Below are 17,837 nucleotides of genomic sequence, written 5' to 3'. Positions count from 1 at the left end.
CCTCTCCAGCAACCTGAGGCTTAGCAGCGGTTCCTGCTTTCTTCTCTAACCCCATTCGCAGGTTGATATGCAAGTTTTGACTTGCCGCAAGGTGAGCAGCCACTACCTAAGGGTCCAATAGGCCCGCCACTTCTTCATCTCTCACTTTCATTAGCCCTACGGTATCACACGAGACGCCCCCTCTGGTCTCCCTGTTTTTTCTCCTTCTCTCATAGTTTTGTACAGGAAAGTTTATATTTGACAAAGATTTCTCAAGTGAAACGCATGTTAGGTGTGGTGGGTCTCCTGACATTACTTTCCACTGTGACAGGACGTCTCTTAGGCTGGGTTCACACCACGTTTGTGCAATACAGGTTTTTGATAATTAAAAAAAAAAACGGATTCCTCAAAACCTGACTAAGGCTGCATTTGCATCTAGTTTTTTACATACGGGCGCCAGATCCGGCTGGGGGAGGGGAAAACCGGGCGCTCCCGTACCCCAGCCGGATCAGCCCGTGACTCCATTTACATTAATGAGCTGACCAGAGTTAAACGGTGACTCCGGTCGGCTCAGTTTTGACCCGTATGCGGTTTCCTGACCGTACCTAAAACCGTAGTATACTACAGTTTTAGGTCCAGTTCAAAACTGCATACAGGTCAAAACTGAACCGATCGGAGTAACCGTTTAACTCTGGTCAGCTCATTAATGTAAATGGAGTCACGGGCTGATCCGGCTGGGGTACAGGAGCGCCCGGTTTTCCCCTCCCCCAGCCAGATCCGGCGCCCGTATGTAAAATACGACATGTGAATGCAGCCTTAGTCAGGTTTTGAGGAATCCGTTTTTTTTCTATTATCAAAAACCTGTATTGCACAAACGTGATGTGAACCCAGCCTAAGAGACGTCCTGTCACAGTGGAAAGTAATGGCCTCAGGTTGTGTGTGGTATTGCAGTTAAGCCCCTTAAAAGTTTATGTAGTTGAGCTCCAGGTACACAAAATGGGTATGTGTGGTTCTGTTCCTTTAAAAAATAAAAAAGTCGCAATGCAGGAAAACAAATACCCTATCAATGGAATGACAAGGGGGCTGCATACAGAGCCTTGTGTGTGTGTGTGTGTGTGTGTGTGTGTGTGTGTGTGTGTGTGTGTGTAAAGGCCTCGGGCAGTGCAACAGAGTCATGGGTATATCTCTTGCCATCTGCTGGTCATGTACAAGTCTGCACAGTAAAGCTGACAAATAAACTAAATAAGACAGTAAATGTCAGCATATTTTCTCTAGTAGTCAGTAAGAGAGCTAGAGGATTTAAAAGGGGTATTCCAGCTTTATACATCTGATCCCCTATCCAAAGGATAGGGAATAAGATGTATGATCACGGTGGTCCCGCTGCTGGGGACTCCCACAATCTTGGTGCAGCCCCCGGCATTCTGTGCCGGGTGCTGCCTCCGAGATGGGGATGTGACATCACGGCCACGCCCCTAGGGATGTCACACCACGCCCCCTCCATTCATGTCTATGGGAGGGGGTGTGACGGTCCCATAGACATGAATGGAGGGGGTATAGAGTGAGGTCATGTCCCCGTCTCGGAGGCAGCGTCTGGCACAGAATTCCGGGGGCTGCACTGAGATAGCAGTGGTCCCCTGCGATCATACATCTTATCTTTCTTTGGATAGGGGATTAGACGTATAAAGCCAGAATACCCCTTTATGGTCTATTCACGCGTACAGTATTCTGTGCAGATTTGATGCGCAGGATTTTCAGAATACTGTAAGTGTGAATAGACCCTTAAGGGGGCACAGAATGTGCCATAAATATCCACAGGCCTCTCACTATCGGGAAAACACTGATCACTTGCCAGCTCTTTTCTCAGCCAAGTTGGCCTCCAACCAGCCTCTGAAGCTTTTCCCATTGAACCCAGCAGGCTGTGCATATGCTGTACACCTCTAAGGCTGTATATAGGAAAACAGATCCCAAACCACACAGTCCAAGTTTTCATCCATGGCCCTTACTTCTAAATCTGTGACATATGGTAAGTGGGTCAGGTTCACTACTTACACGGCCAGGATGACATATTTCCGAAGAGCCTTCAGAAGAGCTTTAGTTCCACCTTGATGAAAGTGAAGAGCTTGGAAGGACACCCCCTCCTTGGTAATAAAGATTAGATAGGACCAGCTCAGACCCGGCTTGCTCTTGCGGACAGACTTGAGTTCTGACAGACTGATGGAGAAGGCCCACTTTTCACGATTCCCTGGTTTCACGGCTGTGGAAGAAAAACTGAAAAGAATAAGTGACAAGCAATGAAGATTTAGCTGCTGTTCTTTAGGATATCCTATATGCGTCTGGATGGTGTTGACATGTAGAAATTTTGCAGGTAGGATAGTATAGGAAGGAGCCCTGAAGACGGCTAGGTCAAGAGTTATAGGCTTTTAAAATATACCTATACAGCGATCCCTCAACTTACAATGGCCTCAACATACAATATTTTCAGCATACAATGGTCTTTTCTGGACCATTGTAACTTGAAACCAGACTCAACAACGTGTCAAATGACTGGAAGAACTGACCAATCAGAATGGGCATTCAATGGTAAAACCCCTGTATTACTGAAGTGCATGCACTGACTGGTGTCTGGTAGCGCCTCCTACAGTACAGGGAGGTATTAAATGTTCTGTACCCTTTACCTGTACCAGGTTATCTGCTCCTTTGGACACCAGGTGAGGGCGGCTCCATGTTACTTTTTTAGGAAACTGTGTACTGTACAGGACCCAGAGGAATCTCCTGTCCTCTACATAGACAGTGATTTACAGCTCCCAGCAGATCTTTATTACTTTTATATGTAAGGATTTGCTTTATCTATATTAGTTATCTATTTATTTTTCTTTAATCATCACTTTTTCCTATTTTTAGATGACATTTTGGGGCTTCAGAACCAATTACCAGGTTTCCAAAGAGTTATGGTCTCAACATACAATGGTTACAACATACAATGGTCGTCCTGGGACCAATTAATATTGTAAGTTGAGCGACCATTGTACTCTATATCAGTAGTTCCCAAAGTTTTTTGGGCCCAAATACCCCTTGGCAGCCCAATTGCCAATAATCATACCACCCCCCCATATTAACGACATGTTTGTAATTAATATAGTTATTTCAAATGTATATGCTTTTCTTTACTCCATATCTTCTCCCCAGGCCTGCTGATCCTCTCATCACCAATGTACACGACTCTACCAGCAGAATAGTGAGTGCAGCTCTGGCGTATAATACAGGATATAACTCAGGATAAGTACAGGATAAGTAATGTAATGTATATACACAGTGACCTCACCAGCAGAATAGTGAGTACAGCTCTGGAGTACAGTAAAGGGTATAACTCAGGATAAGTACAGGATAAGTAATGTAATGTATGTACACAGTGACCTCACCAGCAGAATAGTGAGTACAGCTCTGGAGTATAATACAGGATATAACTCAGGATCAGTACAGGATAAGTAATGTAATGTATGTACACAGTGATCTCACCAGCAGAATAGTGAGTACAGCTCTGGGGTATAATACAGGATATAACTCAGGATCAGTACAGGATAAGTAATGTAATGTATGTACACAGTGACCTCACCAGCAGAATAGTGAGTACAGCTCTGGAGTATAATACAGGATATAACTAAGGATCAGTACAGGATAAGTAATGTAATGTATATACACAGTGACCTCACCAGCAGAATAGTGAGTACAGCTCTGGAGTATAATACAGGATATAACTAAGGATCAGTACAGGATAAGTAATGTAATGTATATACACAGTGACCTCACCAGCAGAATAGTGAGTACAGCTCTGGAGTGCTGACCAATTAGTTGCGGGTGTGGTCGTGCTTCAGCTGTGCTGTGTGTGTCTGCTGTGCCTCCTGAGCTCCAGGGAATTACCATCTGTTCCACCTGGGGCCTGCTTCCTCCTCCCCAGGGAGGGAGTTGGTTTCCAGGCATGAGTGAGGGAGGCGAGGCCCAGGCTTCTGCTCCTCGGAATAGGCCGCAGGGGAGCAGTAGAGGCCAGCAAGCGGCCTGTACATCGGAGGATTTGGGGGTGAGGCGTTCTACTAGGAGTCGCAGCAATGCTGCTCCAACTCCCCCCACAGAGGTGAGAAGCTGCAAGGCTGGATCCTCCTCGGAAAAGCTGGGTGCAGCCAGCGGAAAGCTGGGTTTGTCTGGAAGAAGGCAGAGTGCTCACGGAGGTGAAGCCGACCTCAGTGAGGAAGGCTGGGGAGTGCTGAGGACCCGGGAGTCTATTTCCACCTATACCTCCCGGGTAAAAAGTCACCTCCGTGAGTATGAAGACGCCTGTAAGGCCATCAGGAGGCTCCGAGAGGAACAGCGGTGTGCCCGTGCCAAGGCCAAGATTACTCCAAAAAGGAAAAAGACAGAGATCCAGGGGCAGATAAAGACACTAATGTCTGAAATACAAGTTTTGGAGGAGAGGAGAGCCGAATTATTGGAGAAGAGTGGTCCATTTAAAGAGAAACTGGAAAATGAGGAGCGCTTCAGGGTGAAAGAAGAAGATAAAAATAAAAGGTTGATGGGGCTGCAACCTGAGAGCCAGGTGGATGATGTGGAGGAGATGGAGGAAGAACAACAGCCAGATCCACCTGGTGGCCTGCGGCAACAGCAGCAGGCCCCGTACAGTGGGCCCCCTGCACAGCAACCAGCAGTATCACCTGCCGACTCAGGGGAGGACAGTGACAGCAGCTACCAGGGAGGGGCGCTAATGGCCCAGATCCGCATGCTGGAATCCCCAGTGTGTCCTCAGAACCTGGTGTTTGGAGATGAGCTCCCAAATGAGGCACCTGGGGGTAAGAAGAAAAAGAAGACCAAGCCAAAGCAGCAAGAAGTGGTGAGTTACATCTACACCCCCCTCCCTGTAAATCCTGAGTCGGCCGCAGGGTCAGCTCATTGTGCAAGCCCCGTTACCCGGCCCAGCCCGTGTTCTGTGGTGGACTCGGTGCAAAGGTGCGGGGAGAGTACAGATACTAAAAGGGCGCAGAGCTCCATGCCTGTTTGCAGTAGCAGTGATGGAGCAGAGAAGGCATCGGCCGAAAGGCCGTACAGTGAGGGCGGCCCAGCGGTGGGCAGAGAGGCAGACTCCGGTGCTATAGTTCGCTCCCCTGTGGGAGAGGGGGGTGACTCAGTGCCGGAGGTAGTAAAGGGCATAACGGACACTCCCAAAAGTGAAGAAAAACGTTTGTTTTGTATTGGTGCCGCTGATCCCATTGATCAGCGGCGCCATGAAAAGACTGGAGATGATGCTGATGAGGCGGAGGGCACTAATAAGAACAGGGCTGGGGCCTCCTCTAGACCGGGCAAGCATGCTGCCCGGTCCCTTAAAGGGCCAGCGGAGGTTGTCCCAGCCCTAGTGCCCTGTGATGCTGAGGCAAAACGGGAAAAAATGTCATCATCGTCATCATTTGCCGGATTATCTGTTTCTGGTCCAGCCAGTGTGAATGAGAAGGTAAATGGGGGTACGGGGTGTATGACTGGGGAGCGGATGGAGGTTAATGTTATTGGAGAAGGTGATTTTGCTGTTGCTGAAATTAGGGGTGGTGATGGGACTACAGATGATGTTATTGGAAACAATGTTGTTGGGGGAAGTGCTAATGTTGTTATTGAGGGTGGTGGGGATGTTGTCATTAGAAGTGGTGTAGGTGTAGGGTCTGGTCCGGTTGCCCCCCCAGTGGTGACAGATCATATGAGTTATGCCAATGTCACTGCTGGGGGAAGTAGAATACTTTCCTCGTCTCCTGACTCTAGGGACGGTTTATTGCAGCGACGTCTCCTGGAAGCTCTGAAAAAGGGGGAAAGGTCGATTAATGTAGAGGGTAGAGCAGTTGATCTGTCCTTCCGGACACGGTCTCTCTGCCTTCCGAGAGGAAAGAGGGGGCGATACTGTGTGGTCCCTCCCAACAGCCGGGGCAGGTAGTAACCGTAGGAATCTGGTCAGTCTTCGGTGGCAGGGCGAAGATATGTGTCCTTCAAGGACCAAAGTGGTTGAGCTCTTGCTAAAGATGGGCTTCAAGGCAGTTGATATCTTTGCCTTGATACATCCCTATGGTGCTCCTGAATTCGATATCAGTTTTGTTCGGCCAGAGGGGCTTGAGCTTTTCTGGTCGAATTATGAATTGGTAAAGAATGAGCCCGGCTGGCGAGACTTTGCCGTACAGGCATTGTCTCGTCAAAACGAAATCAAGAGAGTGACCGTTTTGACCCGTAACGAATCACTCTCTTGTGTTGACATCATCACCTGGTTAGGACGGTATGGCGAGGTAATGGGGGTCCCACAGAAGAACAGGGACGAGTTTGGCATCTGGTCAGGAGCCTGGACGTTTTTGGTAAAACTTAAACGTTCAGGAAATACAGTTACCCATATTCCATCCTCTGCCTTTCTCGGCAGGGATCGTATCCAGATTTTCTACCGGGGTCAGCCGAAGCTCTGTCACAGATGTGGTGACCCCACACACTTCAGTGCAAACTGTACAGTGCAGAAATGTGCCTTGTGTGGGGGTGTAGGCCATCTTGCCGCATCTTGTGCAGAGATTAGGTGTCACCTGTGTGGTGACTTAGGTCACCCATTCTGTAGTTGCCCTCGTTCTTTCGCTAATGCAGTCTTGTCCCCAGCGGGTGAAGATCACGAGCCGGAATCTGCTGGGGAGGGGACTAGCAGGGGTGGAGGAACTGAGGGGTCAGTGAGGAACAGCAAGAGAAAGACACCAGCCCAACTAAGACGTCTTGATAAACGCCAAAGGGATAGGGTGATGGGGAAAGCCCGGGTTACTGGGACGACCTCTCATTCTGTCCCAGAGGCCAACCTTGCTGCTGAGACCCTGAGGGATGGCGAGCTGAATGAGGAGGTCAGGAGGATCCAGAATGTGGAAGGTGCCATCTCCTCAGATAGCGTGGAGGAGGATGATGTGGGATGGCAGAAGGAGACACGAAAGCGGGGTACAAGTAAAAAAAAAAAAAAAGGGAGATTTGAGATCTCCTCCCACCCTGGTCCAGGTGCCAAAGGAAGGCAAAACTGACTCCCCTCTGGTTGGCCTTTCCAATCGATTCCGACCCCTCAGGGACATCTCCTCCTCTTCTTCGGAAGGGGAGGATGAGGGGGAGGTGGCAGAGGGGCTTCCAGGGGGCGCCGAGTCCTCTTCCCCTGGGGAGGTTATGTCCTCGGGGGAAGGGACTGGCCTAGAATCCGGAGACGAGGAAAGTAAAACGACGTCTGGTGAGATGGACACTTCTATTTCTCTAAAGAGGGTGAAGAGTTCTTCTGATGTGGAGGGTGAGAAGGGGAGTGGGAAAAAGAAAGCTGTCTAACTCAATCACCCTTGATGGCGGCACCCTCTCCGTTGACTCTGGCATCCATTAATGTTGCCAGCATTAAGTCAGATACAGCTCGATTTGCGGCCTATGATTTTTTTGCCCATATTAATGCTGATATTTTATTTTTGCACGAGACCAGGCTAACAGATATGTCATCTATCTACAAGGCTAAAAGAGAGTGGAGGAATGGGCCCTCCTACTGGTCTCTTGGGGCCAAGCCGTATAGCGGAGTGGCGGTCCTTTTTACCGCAGCGGTAGAATGCCGACGGGTTATCGAGTTAGAAATGGGGAGGTGCCTGATCTTAGATGTCCTCATGAGGGGACAAGAACTTCGCCTTATTAACATCTACGGCCCACAGTCTAAGTGGGACCGGAAGTGCCTCTTTATGAGGATCAAGCCCTATCTTTTTACAAGTCGGCAGGTGGTCTTTGGAGGGGACTTTAATGCTGTCACGAGGCCCCAAGACAGGGGAGGTGCCAGAGACAAGCTGACTTATGATAGCGTCGCCCTTAATAGCATAGCGAGTGAGGCTCGCCTGGTGGATGTCCACATCCGGCACACCCCAGGCCACGCGGGATTCACCTATCATAGGGGTAGTTGTAGGTCTAGGATAGACAGGTTTTATTTAAAGGAGGAAGCCGTCTCTTCAGCAGTGTCTGTTGTTGAGGTGGAGTTCTCCGATCACTGTTTAATTTTGTTTTCTCTGAATGTCACAGAGACCCCCCGGATGGGCAGAGGCTATTGGAAGCTGAATTTGTCTCTCTTGGAAGAAGCGGATTTTCTTCAGAGCCAGGTACCATTGCTGGGCCTTTGTAACAGTAAGTCAGAGTGGTGGGAGATCTTCAAGGAAAGGGTTGCGAGATTCTTCCGCCAGCTCTCGGGCCTCAGAAGCCTAAATAGGTACCGCTTGTACCAGGGCCTGAGGAAGAAACTTGAGAACCTTGTCTCGACTGGAGGTAGCCGAGAGGATATCTCCAGGGTGAAGTCCTTGCTGATGAAGTGCCAGTACGATAGGCACGCATCTTTGGTTTTTGAGAGGGATTACGGGAAGTACCGCTCGCCCGACCCTTACAGAAACTGCAAGATGTCAGTGAATAGTAAAATAGTCTCAGGACTGATAGTACGGGATCCTTGAAAAGGTCCAGATCAGGGATCCTGGAGGTCGTCAGATCCTTCTACTCGCACCTCTTGGGAAGGAAGGATCTAGATCGAGATAAGGTATCAGCTTTCTTGGCTGAAACCATCCCTGAACCAGGAGTAGACCCCTCTCTTGACGTTTTGACAGAGATGATCCGGGAAGAGGAAGTCAGGATGGCTATTGATGGGCTTGCCCTCAAGAAGTCACCCGGTCCGTATGGCTTAACATCTGAGTTCTATAAGACCTTTAAGGACACTTTGGTTCCCCTCTTGACTGCGGTTTTTAATGAGTGTCTATCCTCGGGCACTCTGCCAAAGTCAATGAGGAGGTCAGCGCTGATCATCCTGTCAAAGGGTAAAGACCCGTCCCACATTGAGAATTGGCGTCCCATAGCACTTCTCAATGCGGACAGAAAGATTCTGGCAAAAGTGCTGTTTAACCGGCTGGTGGAGTTTGCACCCCGGCTCCTTTCGGGGGCTCAGCATTGCTCTGTTCCGGGCCGCAGTACATTCAGTGCTGTGCTCAGTGTCCGAGAGGCTGTGGAGCAGGGTAGGGCTGGCCACTGGAAGGGGTATTTGCTGTCCTTGGATCAGGCAAAAGCGTTTGATCGGGTTAACCATGAGTACCTCTGGTCTGTCCTTCTGAGATATGGCCTGCCAGGGGGTTTTGTTGATTGGCTTAAGACCTTGTATGTAGGGGCAGAGAGTTTCCCGCTTGTGAATGGTTGGATTGGCCGCTCTTTTGAGGTTGGGTCTGGTGTCCGTCAGGGTTGTCCTTTGAGCCCTTTGCTGTACGTGTTTGCAATCGATCCTTTCCTTAGAAGGATTGATTGTGGACCGTTGGCGGGGGTGAGAATGGACCTGGCGTTGCTGGATTCGGCTCTGAGGGTGGTAGCGTACGCTGATGATATCACTGTGTTTGTCTCCTCACAAGAGGATGGCAGATGGGTGATGTCAGAGGTGGACCGCTACTCGGAGGTATCCGGGTCCAAGATCAATCAGGATAAGTGTGAGAGTCTCTGGCTGGGAGGGGGAGATCCTGATTTTAATCTCCCGGACGCCCTTCCAGAGCCCCAGGAATCCGCAAAAGTCCTTGGCATCGAATTTGGTCAAGGGGATTACCCCAAACAAAACTGGGACAGCAGGCTTAAGATCGCCGCTCAGAAGGTGGATCAGTGGAAGGGTTGGTCTTTGACCCTCCGGGAAAGGGTTAACCTGATGAAAACTTTCCTGCTCCCTTTGCTGATATATCTGGGCAGTGTATGCATGTTGCCAGAACCTCTTTGGACCCGGGTCTACAGTGTGTTCTTCCAAATGTTATGGGGGAATAGACTGAACCTAGTGAAGAGGGAGGTTACTTACCGTACGATGAGACTAGGGGGGTTGTGTATGGTCAACCCTGTGGTGTTCCTAGTGAATACCTTTCTTAAGACCAATATAGCAAACCTCTGGTCAGAGAGGGCTCCTCCGTGGGTATCCTCCTGTAGGGGATGGTTTCGGCCTTTCTTCCAGGAATGGGAGACAGGAGGGCAAGTGAAGGATCTTCGCACACCACACGGACATCTCCCGGCTTATGCTACCCTGGTTCTGAAGGTTATTAGTCGGTGGGGTCTGGGGATGTGGGAGATTAGGACTCTGTCGAGGAAATTCCTTGACAAGAGGGTCCTGTCTTCTCATTTCCAGAGGCCATTGGCGCTCAAGGACTGCCCAAGTCGGGATCTGGAGGTGGGTTTAGAGCTTTTGAATTCTATCAGGATCCCCTTGAAGTTTTGGGACTTGACTTGGCGCTGCTTCCATGGGAAACCGTGTGTGAGGGACAATCTGAAGTGCAGGAGCTCTGATGACCGGGGATGTCCCCGCGAAGAGTGTGGAGGCATGCTGGAAAGCATGGAGCATTTTCTGCTTCATTGTCCCTTTAACACAGAGGTTTACAACAGGGTGGGCGCTTCCATTGGTTGGCCTCGGCTGGCCAGTCTCTCCTATGCGGAATGGACCTATGGGGCATTCAGAAACCTTGGAGGCTGGGACCAGTGTACTTTATTCCTAGTCAGCTCAGTGGTCAGGTATTACACGTGGAACGCACGGTGTTTAGTGTCGACGCAGCGTAAAATCCTCCCTGTGGGTGAGGTGGTTAGGAACATTCTTGGTGACCTGGTGAAGGTGCGTTCTCTGGAGTACGAGAGGCTGGGTGCTGGCAGGGCCTCTCGTCTGTGGAGGGGCTCTGCCTTTAAAGTGCCTTAGCCTGTTGTCTCCCCCTGGTGGTGGGCTGATGCTGGCACATTAGTCTTTTTGTCTTGTGCTGTAGATATATGGTGATATAGGGCTTGCAGGCACTGAACTTGAGCTTTAGGGGTTTGTGTGATTGAAAAGCCTTATTGTTGTTTGTTGTTTGGTTTGTATAGTTTGTATTATTTTGTATATATTTGTTTTGTTTGTACATTTATGTATATGTGTATATATATATATTGTATTTTTTTTCTAGGGGTGGTGTTGTGTTGGGGTTTAGTGTTAGGTTGGGTGGTGGGTAGATGGGGGGAGGGGGGTTTCTGTGTGGGACCTTTTATTAAAAAAAAAAAAATCCTGGACTGGTTCATGGACGTCTGTTATCATGTACTGGGGGCATGGGATGCGGGACCAGCTCAGGGCCAAAGAAAAAAAAAAAAAAATTTAAACATTGTATATTCTGTTTTTCTGTTTGCGGTGTTTGTCGGTGGTTTGACACATATTTATTATATTTATTATTTTGGGTGGGGAAATGCAACCGGACCAGTTTTTAGTTATTATTGTTGTTATTATTATTACTGTAAGTATTATTATTATTGTAGAGTGTTTAGTAGTTGTTGTTATTATAGCGGTGTGTTTGGTGAGAATGAGGCTGGACCAGAAGATACTTGGTTGGACATTTTTGGACTAATATGGACTCATTTTTGTATATATTATACAGGTGTATGTTGTTTGTATTATTGTTATGGTGATGTTCGTTCTTTTTGTAATGTTTTATATTTTTTAATAAAAGATCTACAGGATATAACTCAGGATCAGTACAGGATAAGTAATGTAATGTATGTACACAGTGACCCCACCAGCAGAATAGTGAGTACAGCTCTGGAGTATAATACTGGATATAACTCAGGATCAGTACAGGATAAGTAATGTATGTACACAGTGACCCCACCAGCAGAATAGTGAGTACAGCTCTGGAGTATAATACAGGATATAACTCAGGATCAGTACAGGATAAGTAATGTAATGTATGTACACAGTGACCCCACCAGCAGAATAGTGAGTACAGCTCTGGAGTATAATTCAGGATATAACTCAGGATCAGAACAGGATAAGTAATGTAATGTATGTACACAGTGTCTCCTCCAGCAGAATAGTGAGTACAGCTCTGGAGTATAATACAGAATATAACTCAGGATCAGTACAGGATAAGTAATGTAATGTATGTACAAAGTGACCCCACCAGCAGAATAGCGAGTGCAGCTCTGGTGCATAATACAGAATGTAATTTAGGATCAGTACAGGATAAGTAATGTAATCAGTGACCTCATCAGCAGAATAGGGAGTGCAGCTCTGGAGTATAATACAGAATGTAATTTAAGATCAGTACAGGATAAGTAATGTAATGTATGTAAACAGTGACCTCACCAGCAGAATAGTGAGTACAGCTCTGGAGTGTAACACAGAATGTAATTTAAGGAATGTAATGTATGTACTCAGGGATCGCCAAATGCCAGGTCGCCTGCGATCTCGTTACCCCGTTTTAGAGAGTTGCCATGGTCGCTCACCTCTCTGCTCCTTAGAGAGTGGAGTGAGCGATATACTATACTCCCCGAGGTGTCAATTTTAGTCTCGAAGGAAGAAGAACATAAAAATGACACTAGACAACGTACAGGCATTTATGGGGAGAAATGATGAAAATAGTCATGCAGTCATCAATATCCCAGACAGACTATCACATTTTAAAATATATATACAGTAGTTTAAACCTCCCTTATTGTAATATATAAGCACAAAACCAGCAACTTTGTCCGCCATCTCTGGATTACAGAGGTCACATGATTGAGAAGTCTGAGTGTTTTATCCATGGTGCCCACTTCAGGAGACAGAAGCATTAACCCACCTGACAAATCTTCCTGTGGACGAACTTTGGTCCCTACAGTGCTGATAACTGCCCAGTCTGGTTCATAGCCGGGGTCAAACATATCGTCCTCTGCCCGGCATGCCTCGCTGCTTGGAGACTCCTGTGCAATGTTTAAAAAAAAATGGCATTATAATTTTACTTTTATGAAAAGATTAAGGGTATGTTCACACTGAGGAATTCAAGAGGAGTTTACTCCAGTAATTCATCTTGCTTTTTCTGCTCCAATTTATTCTTTAAAGGGGTTGTCCACTGCTCAGCGTTTGTAACACGCGACATCTTAGCCCCGCCCCTTATTACATCATGCCCCACCCCCTCAATGCAAGTCTATGGGAGGGGGCGTGACGGCTGTCACTCCCCCTCCCATAGACTTGCATTGAGGGTGCGGGGGCGTGACATTATAAGGGGGCGGGGCTATGACGTCACGAGCTCCCGGCACCGTCTCCGGCGTTCAGAACAGTTTGTTCCAAACGCTGAGCAGCGGAGAACCCCTTTAAGTCATTTTCAATTGACTTTAATAGACTTTGTGTTGTCCTGTTCACACTGAGGAATTTCTGCTAGCAGAATTCCAATGCTGAATTCTGTTCCGCCTGAAGATAGAACATGTTCATTCTTTGGGCGGAATCCTCAAGTTAAAGCCCATTGAAGTCAATGGGATTTTTTTTTTCCTGACCAAATCCATTTCGTCCGGAGATCGTGCAGAGATTATGCGGAATTTGTGTGAAATTTGTGCGGAATCCAGAAAAAGAAGAATTGAATAACCTCCTCCTTAATTCCACTTCATTTCCTCATGGAAATTCAGTGCGAATTCCACATAAATTACGAGCTAATTCGTCAACAATTTCCTGACCATAATTATTCCTCGGGAATTCCTCAGTGTGAACGCACCCTTAAAGGGGGTACTCCGCCCCTGGCATCTTATCCCCTATCCAAAGGAAAGGGGATAAGATGTTAGATCGCCATGGTCCCGCTGCTGGGGACCCCGGGGATCGCCGTTGCGGCACCCTGCTATCATTACTGCGCAGAGCGAGTTCGCCCGAAGCAGCGTGACGTCATGGCTCCGCCCCTCATGACATCACAGCCCGTCCCCTTAATGCAAGTCTACGGCAGGGGGCGTGACGTCCGCCACGCCCCCTCCCATAGACTTTTATTGACGGGGGCGGGCCGTGACGTCACGAGAGGCGGAGCCGTGACGTAACGATGCTCCGGTCCCTGTATTGCCCGTCATTACGTGCAGAGCGATCTCGCTCTGCGCAGTAATGATAGCGGGGTGCCGCAGCGGCGATCCCCGGGGTCCCCAGCAGCGGGACCCCGGCGATCTGACATCTTATCCCCTATCCTTTGGACAGGGGATAAGATGTCTAGGGGCGGAGAACCCCTTTAAAGGGGTACTCCGCCGCAAACATCCTTTCCCCTATCCAGCAGCAGCATTAGGAACGCCCCTCCATTCACTTCATAGCCATCACGCCTCCTCCCATAGAAGTGAATGGAGGGGGCGTGGCGGCCGCATCGCCAGTCATCGTGCACGGAGCGGAGATCGCTCCATGCACCGAATGACAGGGTGCCGCGCCGGAGATGGCGGGGGTCCCCCCGCAATCTAACAACATCTTATCCCTTATCCTTTAGATAGGGGGATAAAAGGTTTACGGCGGAGTACCCCTTTAAGAGGCAACCCCTACAGTGCTTCACAATTGAGTCACAGTCTGTGCTGGCAGTGACAATACAAATGCAAATTAAGACATTGGCCCAGATTTGTCAATCTGTCTGAGACAAAAAAAAATATATATATCTGATTTTTGTCTTAAACCAGCATTTTCCAAACAGTGTGTCCTCAGCTGTTGCAAAACTACAACTCCCAGCATGCCCGGACAGCCAAAGGCTGTCCGGGCATGCTAGGAGTTGTAGTTTTGCAGCAGCTGGAGGCACACTGCTTGGGACACCCTATCTTACACAGACTGCAACCAATCACAGCTCAGCTTTCTTTTAACCAGAGCAATATGAGAAATGAAAGCTGTCATTGATTACTATGGGTAAAGCAGATACATATTTGTCTCATGCAGATTCCGGGGCAGGTACATTAGAGGAGTGCTGTGCAATTTTTTTAGGACCCCCTCAGCAGGAGAGCAGAGGATTGGGAGCAAACATTGTCCTTACCTTCTTAGAATAGTGAATCTGAGCCACATCTCCTTCTTCTTCTATGGGAACCCACTGAAGGAGCACATCCGATGTCTGAAAATGAATAAAAAAAAGTCCTCATTGAAAGGCTAAACTATAGGAAACAAAACATTTAGGCCAAGTTTCCACTTGTTTTTTTAACCTGAAAAAAACAAAACAAAACTGCCGTTACTTTGCACCCCAAGATGCCATTTTTGTGGTGAGTTTTTTTTTTTTTTTTTTTATGTGGGTTTTAGTCTTGATGTTTTTATCAAGACAAGTCATGGAATTCGTTCATCTTGTGACTTAACGGGGTATTCCAGGAAAAAACTTATATATATATATATATATATCTCAACTGGCTCCAGAAAGTTAAAAAGAATTGTAAATTACTTCTATTAAAAAATCTTAATCCTTTCAGTACTTATGAGCTGCTGAAGTTGAGTTGTTCTTTTCTGTCTAAGTGCTCTCTGATGACACCTGTCTCGGGAACTGTCCAGAGTAGAAGTAAATCCCCATAGCAAACCTCTTCTACTCTGTGCAGTTCCCGAGACAAGCAGAGATGGTAGCAGAGAGCACTGTTGCCAGACAGAAAAGAATAACTCAACTTCAGCAGCTGATAATTATTGGAAGGATTAAGATTTTTTAATAGAAGTAATTTACAAATCTGTTAACTTTCTGGTGCCAGTTGATATATATAAAAAAAAGTTTTTTCCTGGAATACTCCTTTATGGTCTATTCACACGTACAGTATTCTGTGCAGATTTGTTGCGCAGGATTTTCGGCTGCAGATCTCAATGTAAACTCAACACAACTTGAAATCCTGCGCATGAAATATGTACGTGTGATTAGACCCTTAAAGGGGTTAACCAGGAAAAAACTTTATATATATATATATATATATATATATATATAAATCAACTGGCTCCAGAAAGTTAAACATATTTGTAAATTACTTCTATTAAAAAATCTCTGATGACACGTGTCTCGAAAACCGCCCAGTTTAGAAGAGGTTTGCTATGGGAATTTGCTTCTAAACTGGGCGGTTCCCGAGACACGTGTCATCAGAGATTACTTAGACAGAAAAGAACAACCTTAACTTCAGAAGCTCATAAGTGCTGAAAGGATTAAGATTTTTTAATAGAAGTAATTTACAAATCTGTTTAACTTTCAGGAGCCAGTTGATATATATAAAAAAGTATTTTCCTGGATAACCCCTTTAAGGATTTCTTATAAAAAATAAAAAAATGGAGGAAGAAAAAAAACTTTTTTTTATGGTGTTTATTTATTTATATTTTTTTTGCTCTATAGGAGAGAAATGAGAAAGATTTTGCAAAAAAAAAAAAAGTTACAGTTTGACATCCTGCGATTTTGGAAAACTGGTGGAAAACACCAAGATGAGTGAAGTAACGCAGAATGAAAAAACGGCAAATGGGTTTGGTATTTCATAAATCCCTATTGATTTTCCGCTAACATCTAAGTGGAGGGGTACACTCACACATTGAGATTTTTTTTATTGCAATTATTGAATTTAAAAGCCAGGAATGGATTTGAAAAAAGGAGAAAACTAAAAAGTTGCAATTTTTTTACGCAAACCCTGCTGGAAACAGAAACTCAAGACTTTTGGGGGGCTTTAAGCTTTTAAAAAGTTGGTGGGGATTTGTGAAAGGGGGCGGTCCTTGTGACAGACAGATTTCTTATACGCTTGCTGAAGATTTAGCTGAAACCTACGCCAGCTCCTATTTCAGTGATTTACGAATAGATTTACTGAAATTTACGCGGCTCTTGATAGATGTGGTGTGGGATTGTACACTAGCGGTGGTTTTAAAGGGGTATTCCAGCCAAAGACATCTTATCCCCTATCCAAAGGATAGTAGGGGGATAAGATGCCTGATCGTGGGGGGTCCCCCGCGATCAGTCATCTTATCCCCTATCCTTTGGATAGGGGATAAGATGTATTTGGCCGGATTACCCCTCTAAAACCAGAGTATGAAATGCCGGTCTTAGTAAATCCCAGGACAGGACAAGACATAGGTTGCACCCCCTCAGCATCAAGTGATCACACTGGCATTCCCACACAAACACCATTATATACATGTGTGTGTGTACAGCATAAAACCAGAGAGGAAAGGGTTACAGAGCAGGGCTGCCAGGCTGCCTCCCTAGAGCAGTGAGTCAGCAGATTGAGGGGGGAGGAGGAGTCATAACAGTGCAGGCAAGAGAGGGACACGCCCCCCTCCCTTAGGAAGGATGAAAAAGACATTGGGCAGCTGTAATATGCAATTTTTTTTTTAAATATTGGTGATAGATTCATTAAAATGTACATGATCAGGATGAGGTAGTGAGTAACATATAACAGTTTTTATTTTTTGTGGGATCTGACAGGTACGCTTTAAAGGGGTACTCCGCCCCTAGACATCTTATCCCCTATCCAAAGGATAGGGGATAAGATGTCAGATCACCGGGGTCCTGCTGCTGCAGCACCCCGCTATCATTACTGCGCAGAGCAAGACCGCTCTGCACGTAATGACGGGCAATACAGGGGCCGGAGCATCGTTACGTCACGGCTCCGCCCCTCGTCACGTCACAGCCCGCCCCCGTCAATACAAGTCTATGGGAGGGGGCGTGGCGGTCATCACGCCCCCTGCCATAGACTTGCATTAAGGGGACGGGCCGTGATGTCATGAGGGGCGGCGCCATTACGTCACGCTGCTCCGGCCCCTGTATTGCCCGTCATTACGTGCAGAGCGATCTCACTCTGTGCAGTAATGATGGCGCGGTGCCGCAGCGGCGATCTCCGGGGTCCCCAGCAGCGGGACCGCGGCGATCTGACATCTTATCCCCTATCCTTTGGATAGGGGATAAGATGCCAGGGGCGGAGTACCCCTTTAATTAAAATATTTACATGCAAAGTTGGTGGATTTTTTTATTTTAGATGCACTATAGAAAAATATAAAAACAATGCAAATGAACAGTTATTAAGTTCTAAGGACCTTTAAGCATTACTGTCCTTGAGAGAGAAAAAAAAAATAAAAAACTTTTGACGTCGTCAGATCTAAGGTTGTA

The 17,837-nt window shown here is 47.1% G+C and overlaps 2 protein-coding genes across 9 annotated transcripts in view; one reads left to right on the top strand and one right to left on the bottom strand.

Annotated features, from left to right (window-relative positions):
* Window positions 1-17,837, top strand: part of AKT1S1 (AKT1 substrate 1) — an 85,284-nt gene that overhangs the window by 15,918 nt on the left and 51,529 nt on the right. The window contains exons 2-3 of one of the 2 annotated variants that reach the window (XM_056544634.1): window positions 2,881-2,986; window positions 3,166-3,214. In XM_056544634.1, coding sequence (XP_056400609.1) covers window positions 2,881-2,986; window positions 3,166-3,214 — 155 coding nt within the window. The remainder of the gene's footprint in view (window positions 1-2,880; window positions 2,987-3,165; window positions 3,215-17,837) is intronic. The other variant, XM_056544633.1, reaches the window with a different exon arrangement.
* Window positions 1-17,837, bottom strand: part of TBC1D17 (TBC1 domain family member 17) — a 92,959-nt gene that overhangs the window by 48,375 nt on the left and 26,747 nt on the right. For all 7 annotated transcript variants that reach the window (XM_056544627.1, XM_056544631.1, XM_056544628.1 and 4 more), the window contains 3 exons: window positions 14,772-14,846; window positions 12,600-12,720; window positions 2,029-2,233 (listed from right to left, as the gene is read on the bottom strand). In XM_056544627.1, the coding sequence (XP_056400602.1) occupies window positions 2,029-2,233; window positions 12,600-12,720; window positions 14,772-14,846 (401 nt within the window). The remainder of the gene's footprint in view (window positions 1-2,028; window positions 2,234-12,599; window positions 12,721-14,771; window positions 14,847-17,837) is intronic.

This window comes from Hyla sarda, chromosome 10 (assembly GCF_029499605.1).
Source record: "Hyla sarda isolate aHylSar1 chromosome 10, aHylSar1.hap1, whole genome shotgun sequence".
Lineage (NCBI taxonomy): Eukaryota > Metazoa > Chordata > Amphibia > Anura > Hylidae > Hyla > Hyla sarda.
The sequence above is the reverse complement of the archived record's forward strand: the minus strand, read 5'-3'. Positions and strand labels throughout refer to the sequence as shown.